General features: G+C 38.8%; 1 protein-coding gene across 1 annotated transcript in view; it reads left to right on the top strand.

The window, feature by feature from the left end:
* The first annotated feature begins 6939 nt into the window (after nucleotides 1-6939).
* UBE3A (ubiquitin protein ligase E3A) overlaps nucleotides 6940-20762 on the top strand; it is a 38636-nt gene continuing 24813 nt past the window's right edge. Inside the window, exons 1-3 of the mRNA XM_010152139.1 lie at nucleotides 6940-7075; nucleotides 7690-7808; nucleotides 11226-11270. Of these exons, the coding sequence (XP_010150441.1) occupies nucleotides 7789-7808; nucleotides 11226-11270 (65 nt within the window). The 5' untranslated portion in view covers nucleotides 6940-7075; nucleotides 7690-7788. The remainder of the gene's footprint in view (nucleotides 7076-7689; nucleotides 7809-11225; nucleotides 11271-20762) is intronic.

Genomic DNA, 20762 nt, shown 5'->3' with positions numbered 1-20762 from the left:
CCCATTACCCCTTGTCCTATCACTGATAAATATGTTAAGCCAGATTGGCCCCAAAACTGAGCCCTGAGGGACACCACTTGTGACCAGCTACCAACCAGACTTCACTCCGTTTACCACAGCCCTCTGTGCTCTGCCTTCAGCCAGTTTTTAACCCAGCGAAGAGTACACCTGTCCTAGCCATGAGCCGCCAGCTTCTTTAGGAGATGGGGAGATGCCTCGTAGTACAGAACAACTGCACCTCTCTGTAGTGTCTCTTAAGCTTTGTAGGTCTGTAACTTCATACATAGAGAGTTTTTGAAACTTTTCGCATTGATGAGTTCAGAAAAATTATTAAGTTCATTTTTTTTACCGTATTAAATGGGTCTGATAATGCATATAGAAAATGGTATGTAGTTACTTCAACAACTGCTTCTAAGCCATATATGTACTTTTTTAACCACTTTAAGTGTGTGGAGAAACTCAGTAACTGCTGATAAGAGTTTTATATGCTGTGTGTTTATATTTTTCTTTTGAAGATAATTAGCATAAGAACATATTTAATGTTTCAAAATTTCAACTTTGAAGACGGATTGTTGTCTTAAGTTCTATTTTGTAGGAAGCTATAGGCAGGAGCTAAAATGATTAATTCCAAGCTGTAACTTTAAATATAGTGTCTGCTAATTAAAAACTGTAAATCTCTTAAAAAGCTGTAATGTTACATTATCACAACCCAGATGTTCCCGAGAGAATTATATAGATTGGTCCTTTACTGTAGCAGGCATCTGGCAGGTAGTGTATATTCATTTTTACACCCACAGCACCACTGGGACCACCCACCTGCTTCTCGCTCTCTAGTTTCAATACCGGTTGTGTGTATGATGGCTCTTCTTCAAACCTAAGCCATTATTTGTTTATTGCCAATTATTTCTGCTGGCTGCTTTTTTCTGAATGTTTTAACTGTTTGCCACCCTATGTATGCACGGAGTCTTTGTAACGGTATGCGCTTCATAAGTCGATGAAGAATTCCCCTCTGATCCCTCATAACTTCTGAGTAATGAATACTAATGGAACATCAGAAAAGCTGAATGTTATGCTTCAGAATTGCACAATTGCTTGGTCTTAATATTAACTATATATAAACAAACATGCTGGTGATGCTGAAGAACTTGGGGAACAGAATGGTACTTTACATGGAAGGCTTCGTGAAAGATGGGTGGCAAAAGAAAGCAAAATACCAAAGCGTAAGCAAAAGGACAGATGGGCTAAAAGTTTAAAATATTAAAGATGAAGCAAAGCTGTAAAACTCACGTGTTTGGAAAATAACTTAACTTGATACCTAGCCAGTAAAAGGAGAGCTGCTAAAAGAAATTTAAATGGATGATTGCATTTCACCTCCTGATGTAGGAGGAGCTTTCCATTCATAACTGTATATATCGTTTTGGAGGGAGCCTGCAGTAGCAGTCATGACTGAGAGAGCAACAAATGGTTCTGCTGCAGCAATGAGCTGTGTGTGTAGTGGAAGAAAATCAACTGTGGTCTACGTGAAAAATGCAGAAGTAAAGATTATTTCAGACCTTTCCCCCTTTTACAAAGGTGAATACAGTACATCTATGACCTTACTGGAATATCAGACTGGAAACATGTTGGAGGGAGAATCTACTGTCCAGGGTTGCGGAGGGAGGTGTAGAAATTGAGAATAATGCACAGGCCTTCAGCTTTGTGTCAGGAGGAGGGAATGGGAGCAACACAAGACCTTTTCCTGTTGCTGTGCGATTTATATAAATCTATAGTTGATCTCTGTATATTGAGATGCACCAAATTCTACTTCTATTAAAGTCAGTAACTTGTGTTTTTACTGAAGTGTAAATTCCAGGATGGCACCAGCTTTAATTTGGAGATTGTAGCAAATTCAGATCTCCACCCCAAATATATTAGTGTCCTTGCTATCCTGCATGCTTGTGTTCCTACTGTAATTTGAATTTATCATCCTTCAGTTTCTGGTCATGTGGCTTTCTGAACGTGTTCCTTTAATTGGAATATCTTTTTTATGTATTTTTTGTGCTATGAAAGGATATAGTTTCCTCCAGTAGCCATACTGATTAGTTTAACTTTGAACTCTTTCCATTACCTAATCAGAAGGCACACTCTCCTAGCTTCTTGCTGTCTTTTTGGCTCTCTTCTGCTACTTCTGGGACACTTTTGAAGAATATTGAATAATTGGAGAACTGGGCTCAAGTATGGAACGTGTCTGAAATGCAGATGAACTGACACCTTTTCAGGAACCCTTCATGAGTCTCCTATGTCATTCTAGCTGTAATGCTGGGAGCATGTGTGTGTTCAGCAGTTGGGGCTGCCTTAGTCACTTTCAGCTGACATTTTGCAGCATAGAATCCAAATATTCTGGTCTTCTAACTATGTGATACTCTATTTGTTACTGGTTGAATGGTTTCCCAGGCAGTAGAAAATGTGTATAGGTGCCTTACTGTGTTTTTGCAGCTCTATTAAGATTTATGTAGTCAGGTTTTGTTAGTGGCTGTTTGGTGGTACTTCAGGATCATTTATAATTTGACCTCCTATTATTTGTACAAAGAAAACTTCTGGAATCTTATGTCTTTTTATGTTTTCTGTATTGGAAGCAGCATGCAGGCAACAAAAACAATTGATGTTTCCAGCCTTATCAAGAAATTAAGTCTCAAACATGCCTGTTACTTTTTTTTTTTTTTTTCCCCCTGCAAGTGACATTTAAGATTGAACTTGGGGATTTGGTGAATAGTCTACAGTTTCCTCCAGGACACTTGACTTAATCTTGAGTTGCAAAAGGCCAGCTTGCCTATTAGTTGTCAGTTCCCTTTTTGAAGTAGTAAGCTAGCTAGGGTAGTTCTGAGGGCAGCTTCTACTCTATAGATGGTGACTGACTGTTTCATCATGGTACTCGAAGCCTTTCTGGGAACATATCAAATTCAGTCTTGGGGGATTCAGAGGGATTATTCAGAAAACCTACAAAAGCTGTCTTTAGTGGTATCTTCTTGTGAGAGAGGATTATTAATTAAGCAACTCAAATTCTGGCACTGGAAGGTAAGGAGGATCATGGTGGTACTTTGTACAGGTGAATCAGCCCCGTTTTCATTCGATGATCTGTCAAAAAGACAGTCTTTAAAAAGCTTGGATCACAGATTGCTTGGGTAGATACTTAAAATCCTTTTGTAAAGGAAACTTGAAATCTCACAAATGCCACCTCCCAGGGCACGCATCCTTCAGTAAGGTCAATAAGAAGTCATGGGTTAAATAGAGGTGTTCCTCCTCTTGGGGACCTTCCTAGACCACAGAATCCAGACAAGTCCACCATTAAACCATAGAATCATAGAAAAGTTGGGTAGACTTTAGATATTGGGTGTCAGCTACTCTGTTGTCACAGAAAGTGAACCTCAGGTAACACAGGGGAAGTAATAAATACAGGAAATCCATGTAAGGGACAACTTTCAATTAAGTCTTTTGAGGCTGGAAATTTTTTGGCTTTACTTTTGATTGCTAACGAACAGGTACTTAATGTTCTCCATGGCGTGGCTTTTCATTCTCTGTGTTAAATCATAGAATCACAGACTGGTTTGGGTTGGAAGGGACCTTAAAGACCATCTAGTTCAGTCCCTCTGCCATGGGCAGGGACACCCTTCTCTAGATCAGGTTGCTCAAAGCCTCATGAAGCTGCCGGCTTCTTCTTGGCTTGTGTCTGTAATTCCAGACTTTCAAGATTACATGAAATATGCAAAGATAAGATCTCATCAGGCTATGCAGCAAAGTTGCTTTTAGCCTCTTTTGATGCATCTGAACTTGATTTCTAACTTCTTGCTCTTTCACTCATTTATTATTTATTTCCTCCTTCCTTTTGAGTTTATAGGAATGTTCTTTTCAGAAAATTTGCTCCTTTGCCACCTTGGAGAAATGGGTGTTGTCTCAAACTACTGCATAAACATTACTTACCCTGTTCCTTCTCAATGAGGGCTGCTCCATGCCTCACAAGGTTATTCAGATACATGGTTTGAAGGCATGAATCTTATGTATTGTCTTGCTAATTATAATAAGGATTGTTGTAGTCCTGGTTGAATCTACCTCTTGTTAAGAGTCACTAGGCAGATATAGTTGTGTTTGTCCTGGAGCCTGCGCGGTCCCAAAGAGCCCAGCAGCTGTCTCCGGTTTCTCGGACATACTTCACAGACGCAAACTCCGTGTGACACCTTCAGCTGCTCTGTGTGTCTGTGAAAGCCTGAACTGTAAGCCATGCTAATCATGACAGTGAAAAACAGAGAAATCTGTTTGAGTAATAAGAATAAATATGTGCTCTGGGGCTGCTGTTCCTATCTTCTAGAAGGTAAGTTACCTGCAGAAGGGTTTTGTTGGTGTGTTGGTTTTGGGTTTTGGTGGTGTTTTTTTTGTGTTGGTTTTTTTTTTTAAGGAGTTCCTGTGACAGAAAAACAGTAGGTTTAGGTCAGTTTCTTCTTCATAATGCCCTTTTCCAAGATGTTATTAGTCTGTTCATCAGTGTGTTTTCCCTTTCCTGATCAAGTAGTGTCTTTTGACTCTCTTACCACTTGTGGTTTTTTCTGCCTTGTTTGAATCCAGTAGTCAAAATGTCCTTTGTTCAAACTAGTTTCAGAATAAGGGATCTTTGATGGCAGTCTCTTTCACCACCCACCACCCCATGTTTGAGCATGCTGGTCTCTTTGCCAGCAGACAGTACTCTGCTGATGCTTGAATGAGTAAGGTTTTAGAAAAATGAATTCTTTCATCTGTACTGGGGAATCCTTGTTAATCCTATTCTGTCCCACAGGAGTGGCAGCAAGGATAAGTGGGGAAGTTAGGATGAGAAGGAGATGGAAGGGAAAATGATGGATTAAGGCTTTTTGCATCTGGTTTGTTGAAAAGTGGCATGGGATTTTTAGACCCCAGTACAGCAAATCTAGTTTTGAGGTATCTATTAACAGACTGGAAGTGCTGCAACAACCTGATTCAGAGCTCTGATCCACCATTAATTCAATTTGTAGATACAAGTGTCACTACAAAATTTAGATGAGTTAACTTCAGCTTGTTGAGATGCATGCCAGTTTGGATGCTAATTCTCTTCACAGAGGTGTTGTAGACACTGTGTTCTGTGGCGTGGTAAATCTGACTAACGGAATTGGATCTCTGTTAGGCCTGGGCAAAAATTTGTCTTGGCCATGATAATGGAGGTGCCACTTCAGAACGTATTCCTTAACATTCCAAAATTTGATGGTTTTTGAATCCAGCACCAATACTTTGTGTTCCTTCACTGCTGACAGTCGTGTTCATGACTTGTCTCTAAGGTTACTGTCAGCCTGTTGTTCTAATGTGCTTCCATTTGAGTGGAAGACTACTGTAACTAGTTTTTACCCATGGTCTGAGTGATGTAGGACACAAATCTAGGTAGGGAGTGATCGATGTGGCACACTCCAGAATGTGAGCTGATACTTCCAGCAGTCAGATAGAATGTGGGTTTCCCAACCAATAAGGCATTAAAGATTACACCACGGTCCTCTTTGACCAGCTTACTGAAAGTTACTTGGGCAAAGAGTTAGAAGAGGTTTTATTTTCTAAATGCATTTTTATGGAGCCATTTCACATCAGTTTAGGAAGAATCTAGATTTAACTTTAGAAGAAAGCACTGCCCTATTAGAGTAGACATCTATGTTTTTTAAAGCTACGGTTTGCCTGAAAGTGAATATTGTGAGATCTTAAACAATCAGAATGCCATAAGCAGTGTTCTGAGGCTTCTTGGGTTTGTGTCAGCATGTTGGTTTTTGCTGTTTGCTTTTCTGTACAGCTGATGGTCAGCAAATGTGAATTTGAAAATCTTTACCCTATTTGTCATTTAATGTTGACAGGTGAAGAACCTTTCCAACTGAGTTTTATTCATTGTACTGTATTCCTGGCATTGACTCAGTTAAACTTTTGACAATTTACACCTATAAAACATAGGTACTAGAGAAGCCTTTGTTTTGTTTCAGAGGCTTTTGGTAGCCTGCTTCTTTTTTACTTAAGTCACTGCACTTGTGTTTATATGAGAAGACTCAAATATTACTGATGTTAATCTAAGTAAATGACACTTTTCCTACCTCAGGACATATACCAGATAAAACTAATAAGCATCATTCCGAAACTAAGGGAAATTTTGTTCCACTGCAGGGTTTGTAGCAGAATGGCAAATCATAGTAGGGTGGCAAAAGCCAGCAGCTTTTCTGACAAACTTTAGAAAACCATGCGTCTTGCTTACTGAGCAGTGATTGCGTGTCTTTGACAAGTCAACAGATACGAATTAGTATCGAGAATGCTTGATTGCTCATCAAACCTAAGACCTTACTGAAATACTGTTGTAATAGGCTAGACTGAAGCACAAAAGCTTTCTTTACTGAAACATCTAAAGCTGTCTGATGTGCTCTCTTAGTATTTGCACCAGATCGTTGTGATTGTGGGTGTTGCAGAGAACTGCGGGTGTGCCCTCAATAGCTCACTAGCCTTTGTGTGCCTTGTTTCTTTATGAGGCTTCTGCTGCATGGCAACCTGCAAACGTGGGGATTCATCTGGGGTAGAGCCACAGGAATGAACTTCTCACATGTTGTGCAGAAGTCTAGTTTCATAGCTACTGGCTGTTTAGAGAAAGTAAGATAACTTTTTATTTACTAAATAAAGCTGTAACATTTCATTTTTAATCAAGATTTCATATTAACAAAAAAGTGAATAATGCTGTTTGTGATCTGACTGTCCATCAGAGGCCTTTTTTCTTTACAGTCTTTGACCACTGCACCTAGGAACTTGGGTGGGAGAGAGAATGGGGTAAATTGAGTGTTGAGGGTTATGTTTGGAAATATTTTATCAGTTAACTTTAGTTTAGAGTAGATAATAGCAGTAGGTAAGAGACTAACTGGTTCCCTTTCAGCCATGGAAGTAATCAGCTGGGGTGGTCCCAGGGCGCTCTGGGCACGAGTATTGCTGAGTGATCACTGGCTGCCACCTGCGTGACAAAGTAAAGGACCAACCCTTCAATTTATACCAGTGGAGCCAGATCACGGGAAACAATTGACAGGTAAAATATACTTTTGAAAATTTAAGGGAGAGGAGAGAGTACATGTGGTGTAAATGGAGCAAAGAACCTAAAAGACTGGCCACAGATGATAAAGGTTGCTCCTCTGAAACTTTTATATAGCTTTAGCTTATTTTGGTTTGGGGACAGGCACACAGCAAGGTGCAAGTTACATGTTGCTTCCCTGGAAACACAGAACCTTGTTATGAACCAGTACTAATTGAGTTGTAGCAGGGAAACAACAGATTTTTTGCTGTAGTTAAAACTTAAGAGTTCATATTTACACGCACGCTTCCAAATTTTTGAATGCTTGTTGCCCTGATGTCGGGTTCTTTCCACTGGCCCAAGAGATGGGTTTTGCTTTTGTTGGTTTTTAGAGAGGCTAAAAACAGGTTGATGACTTTTTACGTTCACTAGTTGAGTGTACTGTAGTGAGTTGCTCTAGAAGTCTTGGAATGCCATTCCAAACTGAACTGATTTTTGTACAGTAGGTCTTAGTCTCACAGATAAAACAATGCTTAGCATCAATATTTTTCTTCTGGTTTGTTTTTTATTTAGTGGACTGGATGGAAATAATTTGTAAAGGACTTATAACTAAATTATTTTTACTTATTTAGAGTTGTTAAGCTTATGCTTAGCCCAGCGTGATACAGGACTGGTGTGACAACTCGTTTTTAATCAGTGACTCAATATTGTGATCACCCTGATGTCACCGAATGGCCACAGCTTGTAAAAGGTAAGCATAAAGCATATCGTGTTGTTTCTCAGGATGAATTTTAGTATAATGTTTATTTTTAAAATAGCTAATTTGTATGGCTTGAAATTAGTTTTATAAATAGTACGAAGGTATATTGTTTGTTTAAGATTAAGTCAGCTGGCAAAGTCAGCTTGACTTTTGCTTAGTGTGACTTCAAAGCAACTTAGCTTGTCCCTGCCTGCTTTTTAAAATATGAGCACTGTGGTGCTCCGTGGTGTCATGCTCTTAAGAGCAGTACTATCACTTAAAAGTCTCTGGTGGTTTTTACTGTCATACTGAAATTCTGTATAAATTATTTAGTATACTTGTTTAAGGAATTTGTAAAATTTTTTTAAGTATTTGTCCAGGAGGCTTGATGTTGTTAAAATTTGTAGGTTTGTGTACCTTTACCTCCACTGTACTGCTGTAGGACAGAAAAGTTTAAGGAGTGGCTTGCAGAATGGAGAAGTTGCTCCCTGTGTTGTTGGAAGTGAGCCACCACTTGAATTTGCTAGCTCATACTGCAGTGTTCAGATTAGTTGGTGTCTTGTGATCAGTAGCTGCGATCTAATTCAAAGCTGAAATTTGTAAGAGCATTTGCTCTGAGATTTTCTCTGAACAGAACTCTTGTTTCAGATATTAAGCATGATGAAAGGACGTCTTGCCATACTATATAGTTGTTTTTCAGTACTGTGGCCTGCTCAGAGGAATAACAAGGTATCTTGTTTGTAAACAGTTGGGTATTGCAGGATAAATAGCTTCTCAACAAACAAGTACAGTTCCTGTAATTAGATTATCTTCCACATAGTTTTCAGAAGTACTGAAAGCTCACTTGATTTGGTGCTTACATTGTCATTTGAAACCTTTTAAAATCTGGTTAATACGTGCATTAATAGTTCTGCAAATAATAGTTATGGTAGGTCTGCTCATGTTAGAAAACAATAAGCTGAAGGCATTTGATCCCTGTTGTCTTAGAGGACCAAACCTTTTTTGACTCAGCTAGGTTTTATTTTTTCTGAACTTTCTTGAAACATTGTCTTCTCTTATATTGTTTGTCTTACAGAATAAACTTTTTCAGAATAGCAAATAGTGGACTGCGCTGTGTTCAAAGCCCAGATAAAACTCTCTCAAATGATAAGGATAGGAAAATATTTTGGATATACTGATAACTGTGTTTACATGTCTGTGCTTCAAATCACCCAGCTCCCTTTTTTTATATGCTATGTTTAGATGCCAATCTGCAGTTTTTCTGTAACTTTTCATACTGCTGTGTATTTTAAAGTCTCAGTGATTAATAATCTTAATGTTTTTGTTTTAACACGACTATTTCGTTTGTATTTTCATAGCAATTTAAAGCACTACTCTTACCCAAAGCTGCATTGTGTTGTATTTCCTATGACTAAACAAAGATAGCAACCACCTCAAACTTCCAAGCTCTTTGCTGTCTGTCCTGGATGTGAATAGAGGAAATAGCCAGCGTGACTACAAATACTCTTCCGTCCACTGCTCCTCAGGTTGTGTAGCTTCTAGCACTTAAGTGCCTAGGTGGACAATAAGTGGAAAAAAAAATAGGGTTTTTTTTCCTCTCTAAGTATTTAGTGACTTGTTTTGGTCCTTGGGGAAATGAAATTTTGATTTGTTTTGCTGTTGGGCATTATTTTTCTCAGCAACTCTCTCATCAGCCCTGAAATTCATTGAGTAAGAGAAATACTGTGTGGAGGGGATAAATAAAGACCAAACTTTGAGATTGGTCAAGTTTTGTTGTTTTCCAGTTAACAGTTATTTGCTTTTTAAGCCTGAGTATCAAGTTAGTTGAATAGTAAGTTCATAATTCTGTCCCTAGTGTCAGTTAAATTTTATAACATAGTGGAATATAAACAAATAACTTCCTGTGTTTGCATCATCTGTCACTGCATAGTATCCAGCTAGCCTAGGAATTTTAAGTTGTCTGCCAGAAATGCTTTCTAGGCACTGGGTCTGTTAATATAGTAGTTTGGTAAAATGCAGAAAGTTTCTAAGATCTGGTATCTCAGTAAAGGAATTAAGATTTTAGTGGAGAATTTGGAGAACAGGCCAGAATTTAATAGGTGGGACCATCTAGTAAGCTAGCACAGTGAAACATGGGAGGGGGAAAGAAAATGTTTCAGGCTGCAGGTGGATATTTCCAATAGCCTTTAGAATCATATAGATAGTCATAGGAATGGAATTGCTGAATTTCTTTACTATATAAACAAAGATTTTCCCAGTAAAACTATGGCAAAGGCTGCTTAGCTGTGCTAACTGAAGTCTCCTAGCAAACTGTTGAAACATAGAGAGTTCTATTTCCAGACTTTAGCTCACTCCTGTTCTGGGAAAGCTCTGTCATGAAAGACATTTTTGTTCAAAACTCTGTAAAGCTACAGAGTTTTACTGTAGTGGCTGTGCTCTGTTTCCACTTCTTGTGCACTGAGAGCGTGGCAGTTCTGGTCAACTGAACTAGAATCTATACCCAAGTGAAGATTGGATAAGGTTCTTCAGGATATGATTTCCAGACAGCTTAAGGTGATTGAAGTCAAAACTGCTGTTTGTACTGCCTTGTCTCCTGGCTCATCTGGCTACAAACTCACTGGGTAGTGGCAAGTCCCAGTGGGAGGGGAAAAAAAAAATCTTAAAAAAAAAAAAAGTGGGTTTTAATCAGTGCTGACATAAGGAAGATGATGGGAATAAAGAGCTAAACAGCTGTAGTGTAGCCTGTTTAAGTTTCTATGGAACTATATCCCTTAGATTGCTCTGTATGTTAAGTCAAGGGATTTGGCAACCTCCATACAGATGTTGAGTGTTCAAAAATGCCAGGCAGTAAGACCTTATTCTGAATATTACTGGCTGATCTGTTGGCTGGAAGGGAGAAACGGGAAGTTGCCTTTAACACTTCTGCTCTGTGAGATTATGTTCATAAATTCAAGTAGAGAAAGACATGAAACTTGTTTTGAGATTGCATTGAGACCTCCTCCTGAGCTGCTGCTTCTTGGAGTCCAGCTGTACAGAGACTCTGTAGCGGTTGATCCCTGATAAACTTAGGGTAAACGTTCTGGTTACAGAAGTGGTTATGACGGATCAGCCCAGAACTGATGCACTTTGCAGCCTGAATATGGAAGTACTGCCAGCAGAACTTTCCTCTAATGGCTGCTGTCGTGTAAACTGTGGGGGAAAAAGTGCTATCCTCCTTAGAGAAATTTGGATTAATTATATTCTCAGGTTTTATGTTATAAATTGTCTTCTAGAGTTGGTCAAAACCAATTATATGTGCAAGTGCATAAGAGTTGATGCTTTTAGTGGCAATAATACATTATCATCACTTTCCACCTTTCCTATTCCTTTTTCAAATTGTAATAACTTAAAATACAAACGATCCTAAAGGTTTTGTATCTGTGTTTGCAGATCACCAGGAGAACCTCACTCTGAAAACATTGAAACTAGCCGAATGTAAGTAAATGAGTAGATGAGTTTGGTGTATCCTGTTTAAAAATGTTTTTAACTTATTTTGTACCTGCTTTAAAAAAAAGAAAAAAGCTGAGTAGAACTGTGGAATCACTTTAGAAAATTTCAAGTTAGTAATTTGCTATGGAAAAATTATTTTAAGCCTCTGTAGAAACTGTGATTTTTTTTTTTTTTGAGGGCGAGTGGGTTGAAGGGAAAGTTCGGAGGTTTAACGTAACGTGAACCAGTAGATGGTAGCATTATACAGTGTTAGAAATCTTCAGGCCTATATTCAGACTTGACAGTAGGGGTGTAATTTCTACCTGCTCTTCACTAACATCTTGCATGGGTTTGAAGGCACTTCAGTACTAAAGCATACTACCTTATCTGTTGTGGCAGATGGATTGCTGAACTAAGAAGGGGGAAAAAAAAAAGGCAGCCTGACTTCATTTGGCAAATTTATATACTAGTTACTTCTCGAAATAGAAAGCTAACTTCTTTCGTTAAACATTATTCATGTAACATCTTGCTCGAAGGTGCTGAACCTTGTTTTGGTCTGTCTTCATTAGCCTAGAAACCAGGATTGACTAGAAGCAAGATTGTGATAAGCTGAAATGTCCGTTTCAAATTCAGAAGGGTTACAGGAATGAGAGGACCATTTGAAAAAAAGTTATTTGAGTCTTTATTCCTCTGTGAGTTAGCAAACAAAGATTCGTTTCTAGCTATGCCAGCTGTCCTGTCATAGAACTCATATAGGGGAACCACAAAGTCTGTTTTTCTGGTTTACAGCACTAGTTCCAAAATGATAGTGGGAGCATATCCCAGTAGTTAGGGTACTGTCTGAGGCTTCAGAAGAACTGGGTTCATTTCTCCTCTGCCACAAACTTCTAGCACCTTAAACTGTCTCCCCCACATTCTCCCCCCAACTGGTCTAGCATTTTATGTGCTGCAGACTGAACACTAGTTTCAGGATGATGTTCAGGCTAGGGACATTGTTTGAATTGCACAAGGACTTCTCTGGTGTAGCTGCCAAACCTGGGGAGGAGCAAAGCTGAAGTGAGGCCCTCCACATTGCAGTGCATACCTAACCTTAAAAATGATGAGAAGGAAACAAGGAATGCTTTTCCTGTGTGTGTGTTTAGCAATTCGTTGCAGTGAAGTCTTTTCACTGGAAGGAGCATTTCTCTTGGAATGATGAATTTGTGTTCTCCCCTCTGATGCCCTCTGTTACAGGAGTGCTGTTTAGCTGCTTTCTTAGGAGTACAGGGATCCAGACTGGAGAGGTGACTGGCTGTCACGTAGAGTCACAGCTTGCAGGGTAAAAACCTGCCACAGTCACTTCTGCTCCACTAGCAGCCCCTGCTGCGCTTGTGTTTTATTGTTCCTGCAGCAAGTTGGGTTGTGCTCCTTTTGTTTCCCTGTCCATGCCAAACAATGGAAATCAGGTTGTAGTCTGCTCTGGATATTGTGGGTTGCACTACTGCTTTTTACATATGTTAAGGAAGGATGTATCAGAACAAAGTATTTTGACTGGTGTGAAACAGACTCCAGAAGGACCTATGACAAATCAGAAGGAAGAGGCAGTACAACTATTTTTTCCTTTTAGCAGTTTGACAGTTTTCATGTGTGTATTTTATCCTTCTAAAAACTGACCTGAAAAAAATAATGTACAGTAGCAAGCTTTTCTGTGTGAAAGCAGAATTTTTGTGTGTGCAGTCATGATCAGAGTTGCCTTGACTTACGCAGATTTGGGTATCTGTCTAAAATAGATCTAACCCAGTCAAGCTGTAGGGACTCACATATTTGAGTAGTAGTTCTATAGTATTAATGGATGGTTACTTGCAAAACTAGATTTTTTTTAAACTGTATCACAATCTGATGTATACATTACCTGTTACAGAGAGTGTCTGCAGTCCTGCTGCATAGCTCATCTTGCCACATAAGGTGGAATGGCAGGCTAGGTAATACTGTGACCTGTAAGCCCATTGTGTAGCTAAAATAGTAACTATGTTATTTACATGCCTGTAATTCATTAGTTAAATGCAGGGACTTACGCAAGTGTGTTATTTGCACAATAAAGTTGGTTTTGCTCTGGTTGGCTGGTATAATTGCTTTGTTTGTTTTCGTGTTTTGCATTGCAAAACTTCTGTATCAAGAACATAGTCGTATGTTTCACATGTGTGAATTAAAATAAATTAAATCTACTGACTCCTTCAGACTCTTATGCAGCAAATTCTTCTATGGATAAGCCTTGCTTTTCAAGTTCTGGCTCTATGAGTGATGAACATTTTGGTGCTAGCTCAGATTTAGAGTCTCTTTTCCTTAGTGTTCATTAGAGTATTTGAATTTCTGAGGTCATCATTTTCTTCTGTCCACTCCTGTCACAGGTCTGCCTTAACTTTCGGCTTTGCTTAGTATACCTTTCTTAAAACCTCTTCAGCAATAAATGACGTAATTTTTAATTGTTGACTTTAACAATAACTTGACTTCTTAGTAGTTAATGTGTTTTCACTGTTTGTATTGTATGTTGTCACGTATCAAAGCAGAGGTTGGGGTGTTTTGATACATTGGCTTTCTGTGCATTCATCTTGCCTTCTTTCTGTTTCTAAGGATGGGATGCTTTGCAATTTAAAAACTTTTCTCTCTTTTTAAAGTCATTGAACAGTGCCCATTTGAAGTGTTGTTACAGTTGATGTATGGTCATCTCACATGGGAGTAGATTTGATAGCTGGTTTGTTTCCCTTGAAAGAATGGCAAAATAAAAATTCAGCAGCCTCAAAATACGCCAGAAAAAAATTACAACTATTGGAAATATATGCATTAATATATTAGTTGTTTTGTGATACATACTCTCAGATGCCATCCTAATGCTTTCTAGACATAGAACACCTTAAATTACTTCGCTCATAGCTGAACATGCAGACAGGCTTGCATAACAAAGCTGTGGGACATGCTGATCACGGCCTCTATATCATACCTTGCCACATACAGGTATTTTTGTGCCATTTGCTGCTTGTTTATTGCCATTCATGGAGGGGAAAGATGTAAGAAGTATCTTTATGTACACAACCTTACACTGTGTTATACTGTCATCTGCCTGGGATGAATTAAAAAAAAAGTCTTCTCAGAGCCTCTTGCATTCAGGCAGTGCTTCCCTTGGGGAAACTTCATCAGTTAGTAAGACAGCATTAACTACTCAGGTATTACTACTAAAATTCAGCAACTACTTAAGTTGCAATTAAGTGTTTCTTTTACCTCTGCTTCCAAGAGCAAAAGTGCAATAAGATAAGGTGACTGAATTTTATGGTGACTTGAAAGAAAAGAAATTAAAGATTTTGCTCCAGAAAATACAATGGAAGCAAATGTATTATAGGCCTTGGTTCCCATGGAGCTTAGAGGATGCTGTAAAGTTACAAGTTAAAAATAAACAAAAAGCAAGATTAAAGAGGAGATATTTCTCCCTGGAGCTTTCTAATCCTCAAATGCTTCTAGTTAAACTGGAAACTCATGTGTTTAAGTCTTAGGATTCATGTTATTTGCATTTTGTTTCTGTGTGATCATGGTCATCCTCCTAGGACAGTGTCTTGCAGAATGAAGGCATAGTGGAAGAATGCTACCATGGAAACCTTAAAAAAAAAAGTGTTCTGGAGTTTTTAATAACTTGAAAACAGAGTTGAGTGATTGTCCCATTCCTGTACCTGGCCTTTCCTTTGCGTTGTACAAGGAGAGTACAAGGTGGATCAGGATTTAGGTCTCTTCTCTGCAGGTCCCGTCTTACATGTTGCAATGGTCAGTCCTCTCCTTGTGTCTGTATTTTTGTCTGAAATAGTTTGTCTCGGATCATGCTTTTTACTGAAACACCCAGGGGTCTAGAAGTAGACAATCGGAATCAGAGTCTCCAAGTTATTGTCTGTACCTTTTGATCTTGCTGCAGCACCAATATTGATCTTTTTTCGTTGGGTTGCTGATCAGAATACAGCATATAAATTTCATGCTTGACAAATATAAGCTTGTTCAGTAGAGTACAACGTGAAGTTTAATTGCACTTGCTTGACTGACAAGACTACCTTAACCAAGGGAAGACAACATGGAAAGTACTAAAGAATATGTATTTTGCTTAATATTTGATAAAATATTCACTATGTGTTTTACTGAATATAAAAGAGAGACTGAAGTATTCCTGCAAGTAGGTGAAGTTCTTCTCCAATAAAGGCAAAATTGGTCTTACTGTGGCCTCACAGCCACTACAGAGTATTAGAGTTTAGGACTCCTTAGTTGATGATTTAAAACAAAAAAACTGTTGAAATGTTTTGTGTGGTTAGACAGGATTATTCTTTGTAAGATTAGCAGCTGATAACAATTGTGTACTTTTTTCTTTAAAATATTAAGAATAGCAAATTTCTTCAAAGACCATAAAATGTAAGTTTATAGTCAATCCTAAACTTAGCAATACGTTTGTTCCAGCAGTAATTCAAGTTACTTTTTCTTTGTAGTTAAATTTATGGGTGTTTTTTCATGAAGGCTGTATTTCTCCCTGTCTTTTGAAAAGGCACTGATTCTGTAAATCCATAGGATTTGAAACCGTCAGGTATGCCTGCAGTCTTTACCATTTACAGATGTTGATTGCTTACGATAATCGCCGAATAATGGTTGCCCCATAATCAGTTATTTAATGGCTGCAGACTGTAATCTGGGGAGAGGAGCCAGGCTGGGAGGATTTTTACTGAAATTGCTGGGGTTGAAAAGCCAGGGTATAATTGATGCATTATCCATCCCTCAATTTTTTGACTAATTGAATGTTGGAGGGATTGCATAGGTGACAGGGATGCTTAAGAAGAACAGGTAAGAACCAGGGTATGAAAGCAGTTGGTGTGTGGAATGACATTCTCTGTAGAGTCCTGGATCTGAAGAGGAAAGGGCAGTAGTGACGGATGCTTTTCTAATAGGACTGTAGCAAGGTAATTTGTCTGTGAGATGAGATCGAGATATGTGCTGACTGTGTTCTTGACCTCCTCACTCTAGCTGTCTTTCTGCATCGCTCCATAAAGCCAGGGAGACTCTTCTGTTCTCAGGTTTGCTCTTCTTGAGGGAGTGCTGTCCCTCACTTGGTCAGCACACGATTCCGGGAGGCACAGTGGATCTAGAATATGTGGAGGAGGGGAGGGAGGTCCCTTGGGTGAAGCCAACATGGCCCAAGTCTGCACCTCAGCTTTTGTGGCCTGCCACGCTACAGAGAACGAGTTTGGAAAACGCGAGCTCCGTGTACGTTTGCCGATGTGCATTTGCTGGGGTGCCAGTGGCCAAGGTGGGTGAAAGGTGTTCTAGCACTGCTGGAACAGAGGGCTCAGCTCAAGCTCTGGGTGGAGCATTGGCAGTTGGGTCTGCAGGCCACTGCAAAAGGGTCTGCGTGGGCTGTGCTTTGACTGGAAGTTTGTCTTCTCAGCACTGCTGGTCTTACTCTACCTACACAGAAGCAGGAAACCAACATGCAGAGTTGGAAACTGAAATGATCAGAAAGCAGTATGTAATGTCATAAAGATGTCCATCCGTAACCCGCACTTTTTTTAACACCTTTTTTCCTGGTCATCTTATTTCCACAGTGTAGTATAATTGTTGCTGGATGAATCTCTTTATGCTCCTGTTTGTTAAGGCATGTACTGAAACTTATTTTGCTGGTCCTTGGTTTTGTTTTGGTTTTTTCCTATCCAAAAGACAAACAAATTTTCATCTAGTTTCCCTAGGCATCAATACTTTAGTTGGGGTAGGGGTTTTTTGCCTTAAAGACAGTGGCTTATGAACATTTTTGCACATCTAAATTCCTGATTGTTAAAACAGGCCACTGTAAATTTCCCCTGACCAAAACTGACTGTCTTGGAGGAATGTGAGACTTCTGTGTAGAAATAATGTAGAATTTGTGTCCCAAGCAGCAACCATTCATAAATACCTTGTTTCATACTGATATTTCCAGGCAAGTATGAAACCTTCATGTGTATTTCTAAAATTTAGGTAAACTTAAAGCAAAAGTGATGCATTTATGCAGATAACTCTAACTTCAGGCAAGTTTTGGAACTTGGATGAAAATTCTTTGTTCTGAAGAATTACATACATTAGATTTTTCAGAAATTCCATAAATGATTAAACATCTGATTTTCTCAGTCGCAAAAGTTTTCCTTATATAGCGCTTTACTTCTTTGTGTTTAGTTTAAGATATTTGGGAAATGCAAATTAGATGCTGTTAGATAGGAACTTTTGAACCAGTGCATTCAATCCTTTGTTTTGCATGTGGTTTAGACATTCAAAAGTTACTTTACAACCCAAAACACAGCCCAGTGCACCTTTGCCTAAGTGTCTAGAAGGATAGAGGCTCCAGAGGTGCACGTTTCTAGTGATACTTCACAATTTCAGTAGCATTTTAATTGCAAATGCAAAATACTTATCTGGCTTTTTATTAGTTAAAGGACAATTAAGAAGTCTAAAGGCATTTTTTTTTCTGTAAGTACTACAAAAGTAAGTAGTACTTACAGAAAAAGAATACTTTTTTTTTAAAACAGGAAAAACGTGCCTGTAAAATTGTTGGACTTTGGGGAAGGAAGTTGGTGTCTATTTTAGGTGCCTCTCCCCCTTGCGGAAATAGCAAGTCTTGCTTGAGGAGGTTACACCAGGCCCACTGTGTGGGAAGCTACCCATAAGGCTTAAGGATGTGCCTGTGATGAGTTTACAGCCGCAACTACCAGTGCAGTTCACCAGGAACCAGTGACTCTTTGCTAGATCCCTGTCTAGGAGTGTAAAGGGAGCTTTAGCTTTCATTGTGTAGCCTGAGCTAGGAATATAGAGGGGTTTTGAGTTAACCTCACTTGATGAACCAGTTCTAATGCCTCAGGCCTAGAACTGAAGCTTCTACACACTAAATGCTCATGGGAATGTAGAGGAGATAAGTTTTCACCTCTAGACGAGAGAGAAGGTACGCTACCTTTTTCTGAATAATATAGAAATGTGGGATGTTGGCACTGTCCAAGTCCTTCAAGTACTCCAACGGAAATGTAGTATGGAAAATCTTCCTGTTGTGTAAAATCACACATTGGCTTACCTGGAACTGTGTTCTCTGTAAGTGCTTTCATTGGTGGACATCAGCAAGGGTGGCTCTTGTGGAAGGCTCAGTAAATTCTGTTCTGCCGCCTTAAGTCTGTATTCTTACTTTAAATCTCTACCTCTTATTAAGTATTTTATCTGAGGCCATGTCAAAATTCTGTGGAGTAGCCACCAGAGAGAGGTGGAGGAAAATTCTAATGCTGTTGTATTCTAGTACTGTTGTACATTCTATTATTTGCTTCCGTAGTTGACTAAAAAAAAAAAGGCAGCACCAAAAAAACCATCAACCAGTCAATTTTCAGTTGAACCTGTTGTCTCTAATAGAATTTCACAGAACTTGAGTCAGTGAGTCTGTGGCCATGAGTCAGAATGAAAATGTTTGTACAAACAGCATTACTGTATGCATGGCAAGGTAGTTAAAAACTGGAAGTAAAAAACTTGGGTCCATCAGAAGTTAACCATTAGAGACAAGTCTAAGCTTAGCTTTGTCTCCTGGCATCTCACATATGACCTGATTCAAGTGGAGTGTTGTTTAATATTGTAAAGTGTGTTGTTAATCGCTCAGTGTTTATAAATTGAAATAACTTCATGTGAACTCGGTGTTCCGTAAACTGGAAAGGTGTGCATGCCTCTTTAACAATTTCTCCAGCTTGAAATTGTAAGATCTATGCTCTTGGGGAATTGGTCAGCTTTTCACAATACATCTAATCTGAAGAGCATCTCCAGCTGCTTTAGATTATTAAATACACCCGCACATCCCTAATATATATACAATTAGAGCATCTGTGATAAATAATCCATATAAAACTTGCAGGTGTATTACTTAGGTCAGAAAATTATGGCAGAAAATCTTGTGATCTACATGTAGACTGCAGTGGAGAACTGAGGTGGAAGAAAAATGTGATGAGGAAGGATAAAGTTCAGACTCTGATTTGGATATGAAATAACTGCCACTTTGTATGTGCTGTGGATAATGTGGTTGGAGAGAGGGAGGGAGGAAAATTAGCAGCAAGTTTCACCTTAGTTGGAAAGGGCTCTCATGGATGCACGGAGGGAATGTGTAGGAGAGACTGCAAGAGGAAGATGGAAGGAGCATGTTGGTGAAACAGGTGCTTAATATTGACAAAGGCTTTCACATGATGTACTTCTGTGCTTACAAATGACAGTATTTCACACAATCAGTCATTCCAAACCTTTAGAAAGTCAACAATGATCAAAGCAGGAAATCTTGGCATTCAGAAATAGATGGTCTGTGAAATCATGAACTAGTCAGTCTAAGCTGTATTTAGAACACTGTTGGTTTTAAAGCCTGTATAATAAAAGCTCAAGTGTGAAAGACAATATCAAACCTAATTTTTATACATCTGTAGAGAAAGGCAAGTTTTCCAAAGTCCTCATAAAAAATGGAGACTGAAACTCTTTCCTTGGCTCAGCATACAGCTATTCCCTGTTTACAGAGTAGTGGTTTTGATGGTATTGGTGGTGCTGCTTTATCTTCTTTTTTACTTTTTTCTGCCTCTGTCTCAAGGTGACAAGGAAATTTTTTTTTTTTGGTCTTGGAACACACTGGGGCATTTGGAAGGTCAGGCAGACACTGAGGTAATGGATTTCTTTGTAAGAAATATTTTCTTCTCTAGGATCATGAGATGTGAAGGGTGAAAAGGAAGGAGCAAAGGTGCTGTTGATGAATAATATACACCTCAATAGTTACTTTCAGAACTTGAGGACATTTTCCCTTCTGAAGCAGCTATGTTGAAACTGATCCCTAACCAGCCAGTATTAACAGCCAGGTGCAGCAAGTGCTGAGTAGTACCAGTGGGTTGAGCATTTCAGTTCTCAAGTACTTGTTCTGTATAGAATCTCTGCATGACTCAACATCAGAAAAGGCAACTTTAAGTTAATACTACAACTTCTGATTAAAATCTTGCTTCCCGTGTTCTAGTCTTTACCTAACATTAGTGAGACAGTACTATAAAAAGCCTGCATGCTACACCTAATCCAAATGTTTGAAGTGTTTCGTAGTTGATATTTTTTCATTAACAACTTGATTTCTTAAGTAAAGGTCTGGGGGTTCTTTTCCAGAATGTGGTCAGATATGGTGCTTTTGGTGCTGCATGCAGCTTTTTCCCAATTATCTGTGGGTTTTCTGGTAATTTCTTTTCCATTTGCATGTTTCTGTAAAAATCTGTGACCTTATTAATTGGCCAGATTTTCTTGTGTGTGTATATATAGTACTGAGACATTAACTTGTGTAGTGATATGGTTGTAATTCTTCAAAATACATACTTGCCAGGTATAATTGCAGGTGAAAGAGGAGGATATAGCAAATAGCTTTATTGGAGAACCATATACCTTATTCAGCTGAGGAGAGAGAGATTCAATCTTGAGCTCATCTTTAATAGTGGTTTT

The sequence above is a fragment of the Eurypyga helias genome, unplaced genomic scaffold (genome assembly GCF_000690775.1).
Source record: "Eurypyga helias isolate BGI_N326 unplaced genomic scaffold, ASM69077v1 scaffold1755, whole genome shotgun sequence".
In the NCBI taxonomy this organism is placed as follows: domain Eukaryota; kingdom Metazoa; phylum Chordata; class Aves; order Eurypygiformes; family Eurypygidae; genus Eurypyga; species Eurypyga helias.
This window is presented reverse-complemented; position numbering and strand designations above follow the sequence as displayed.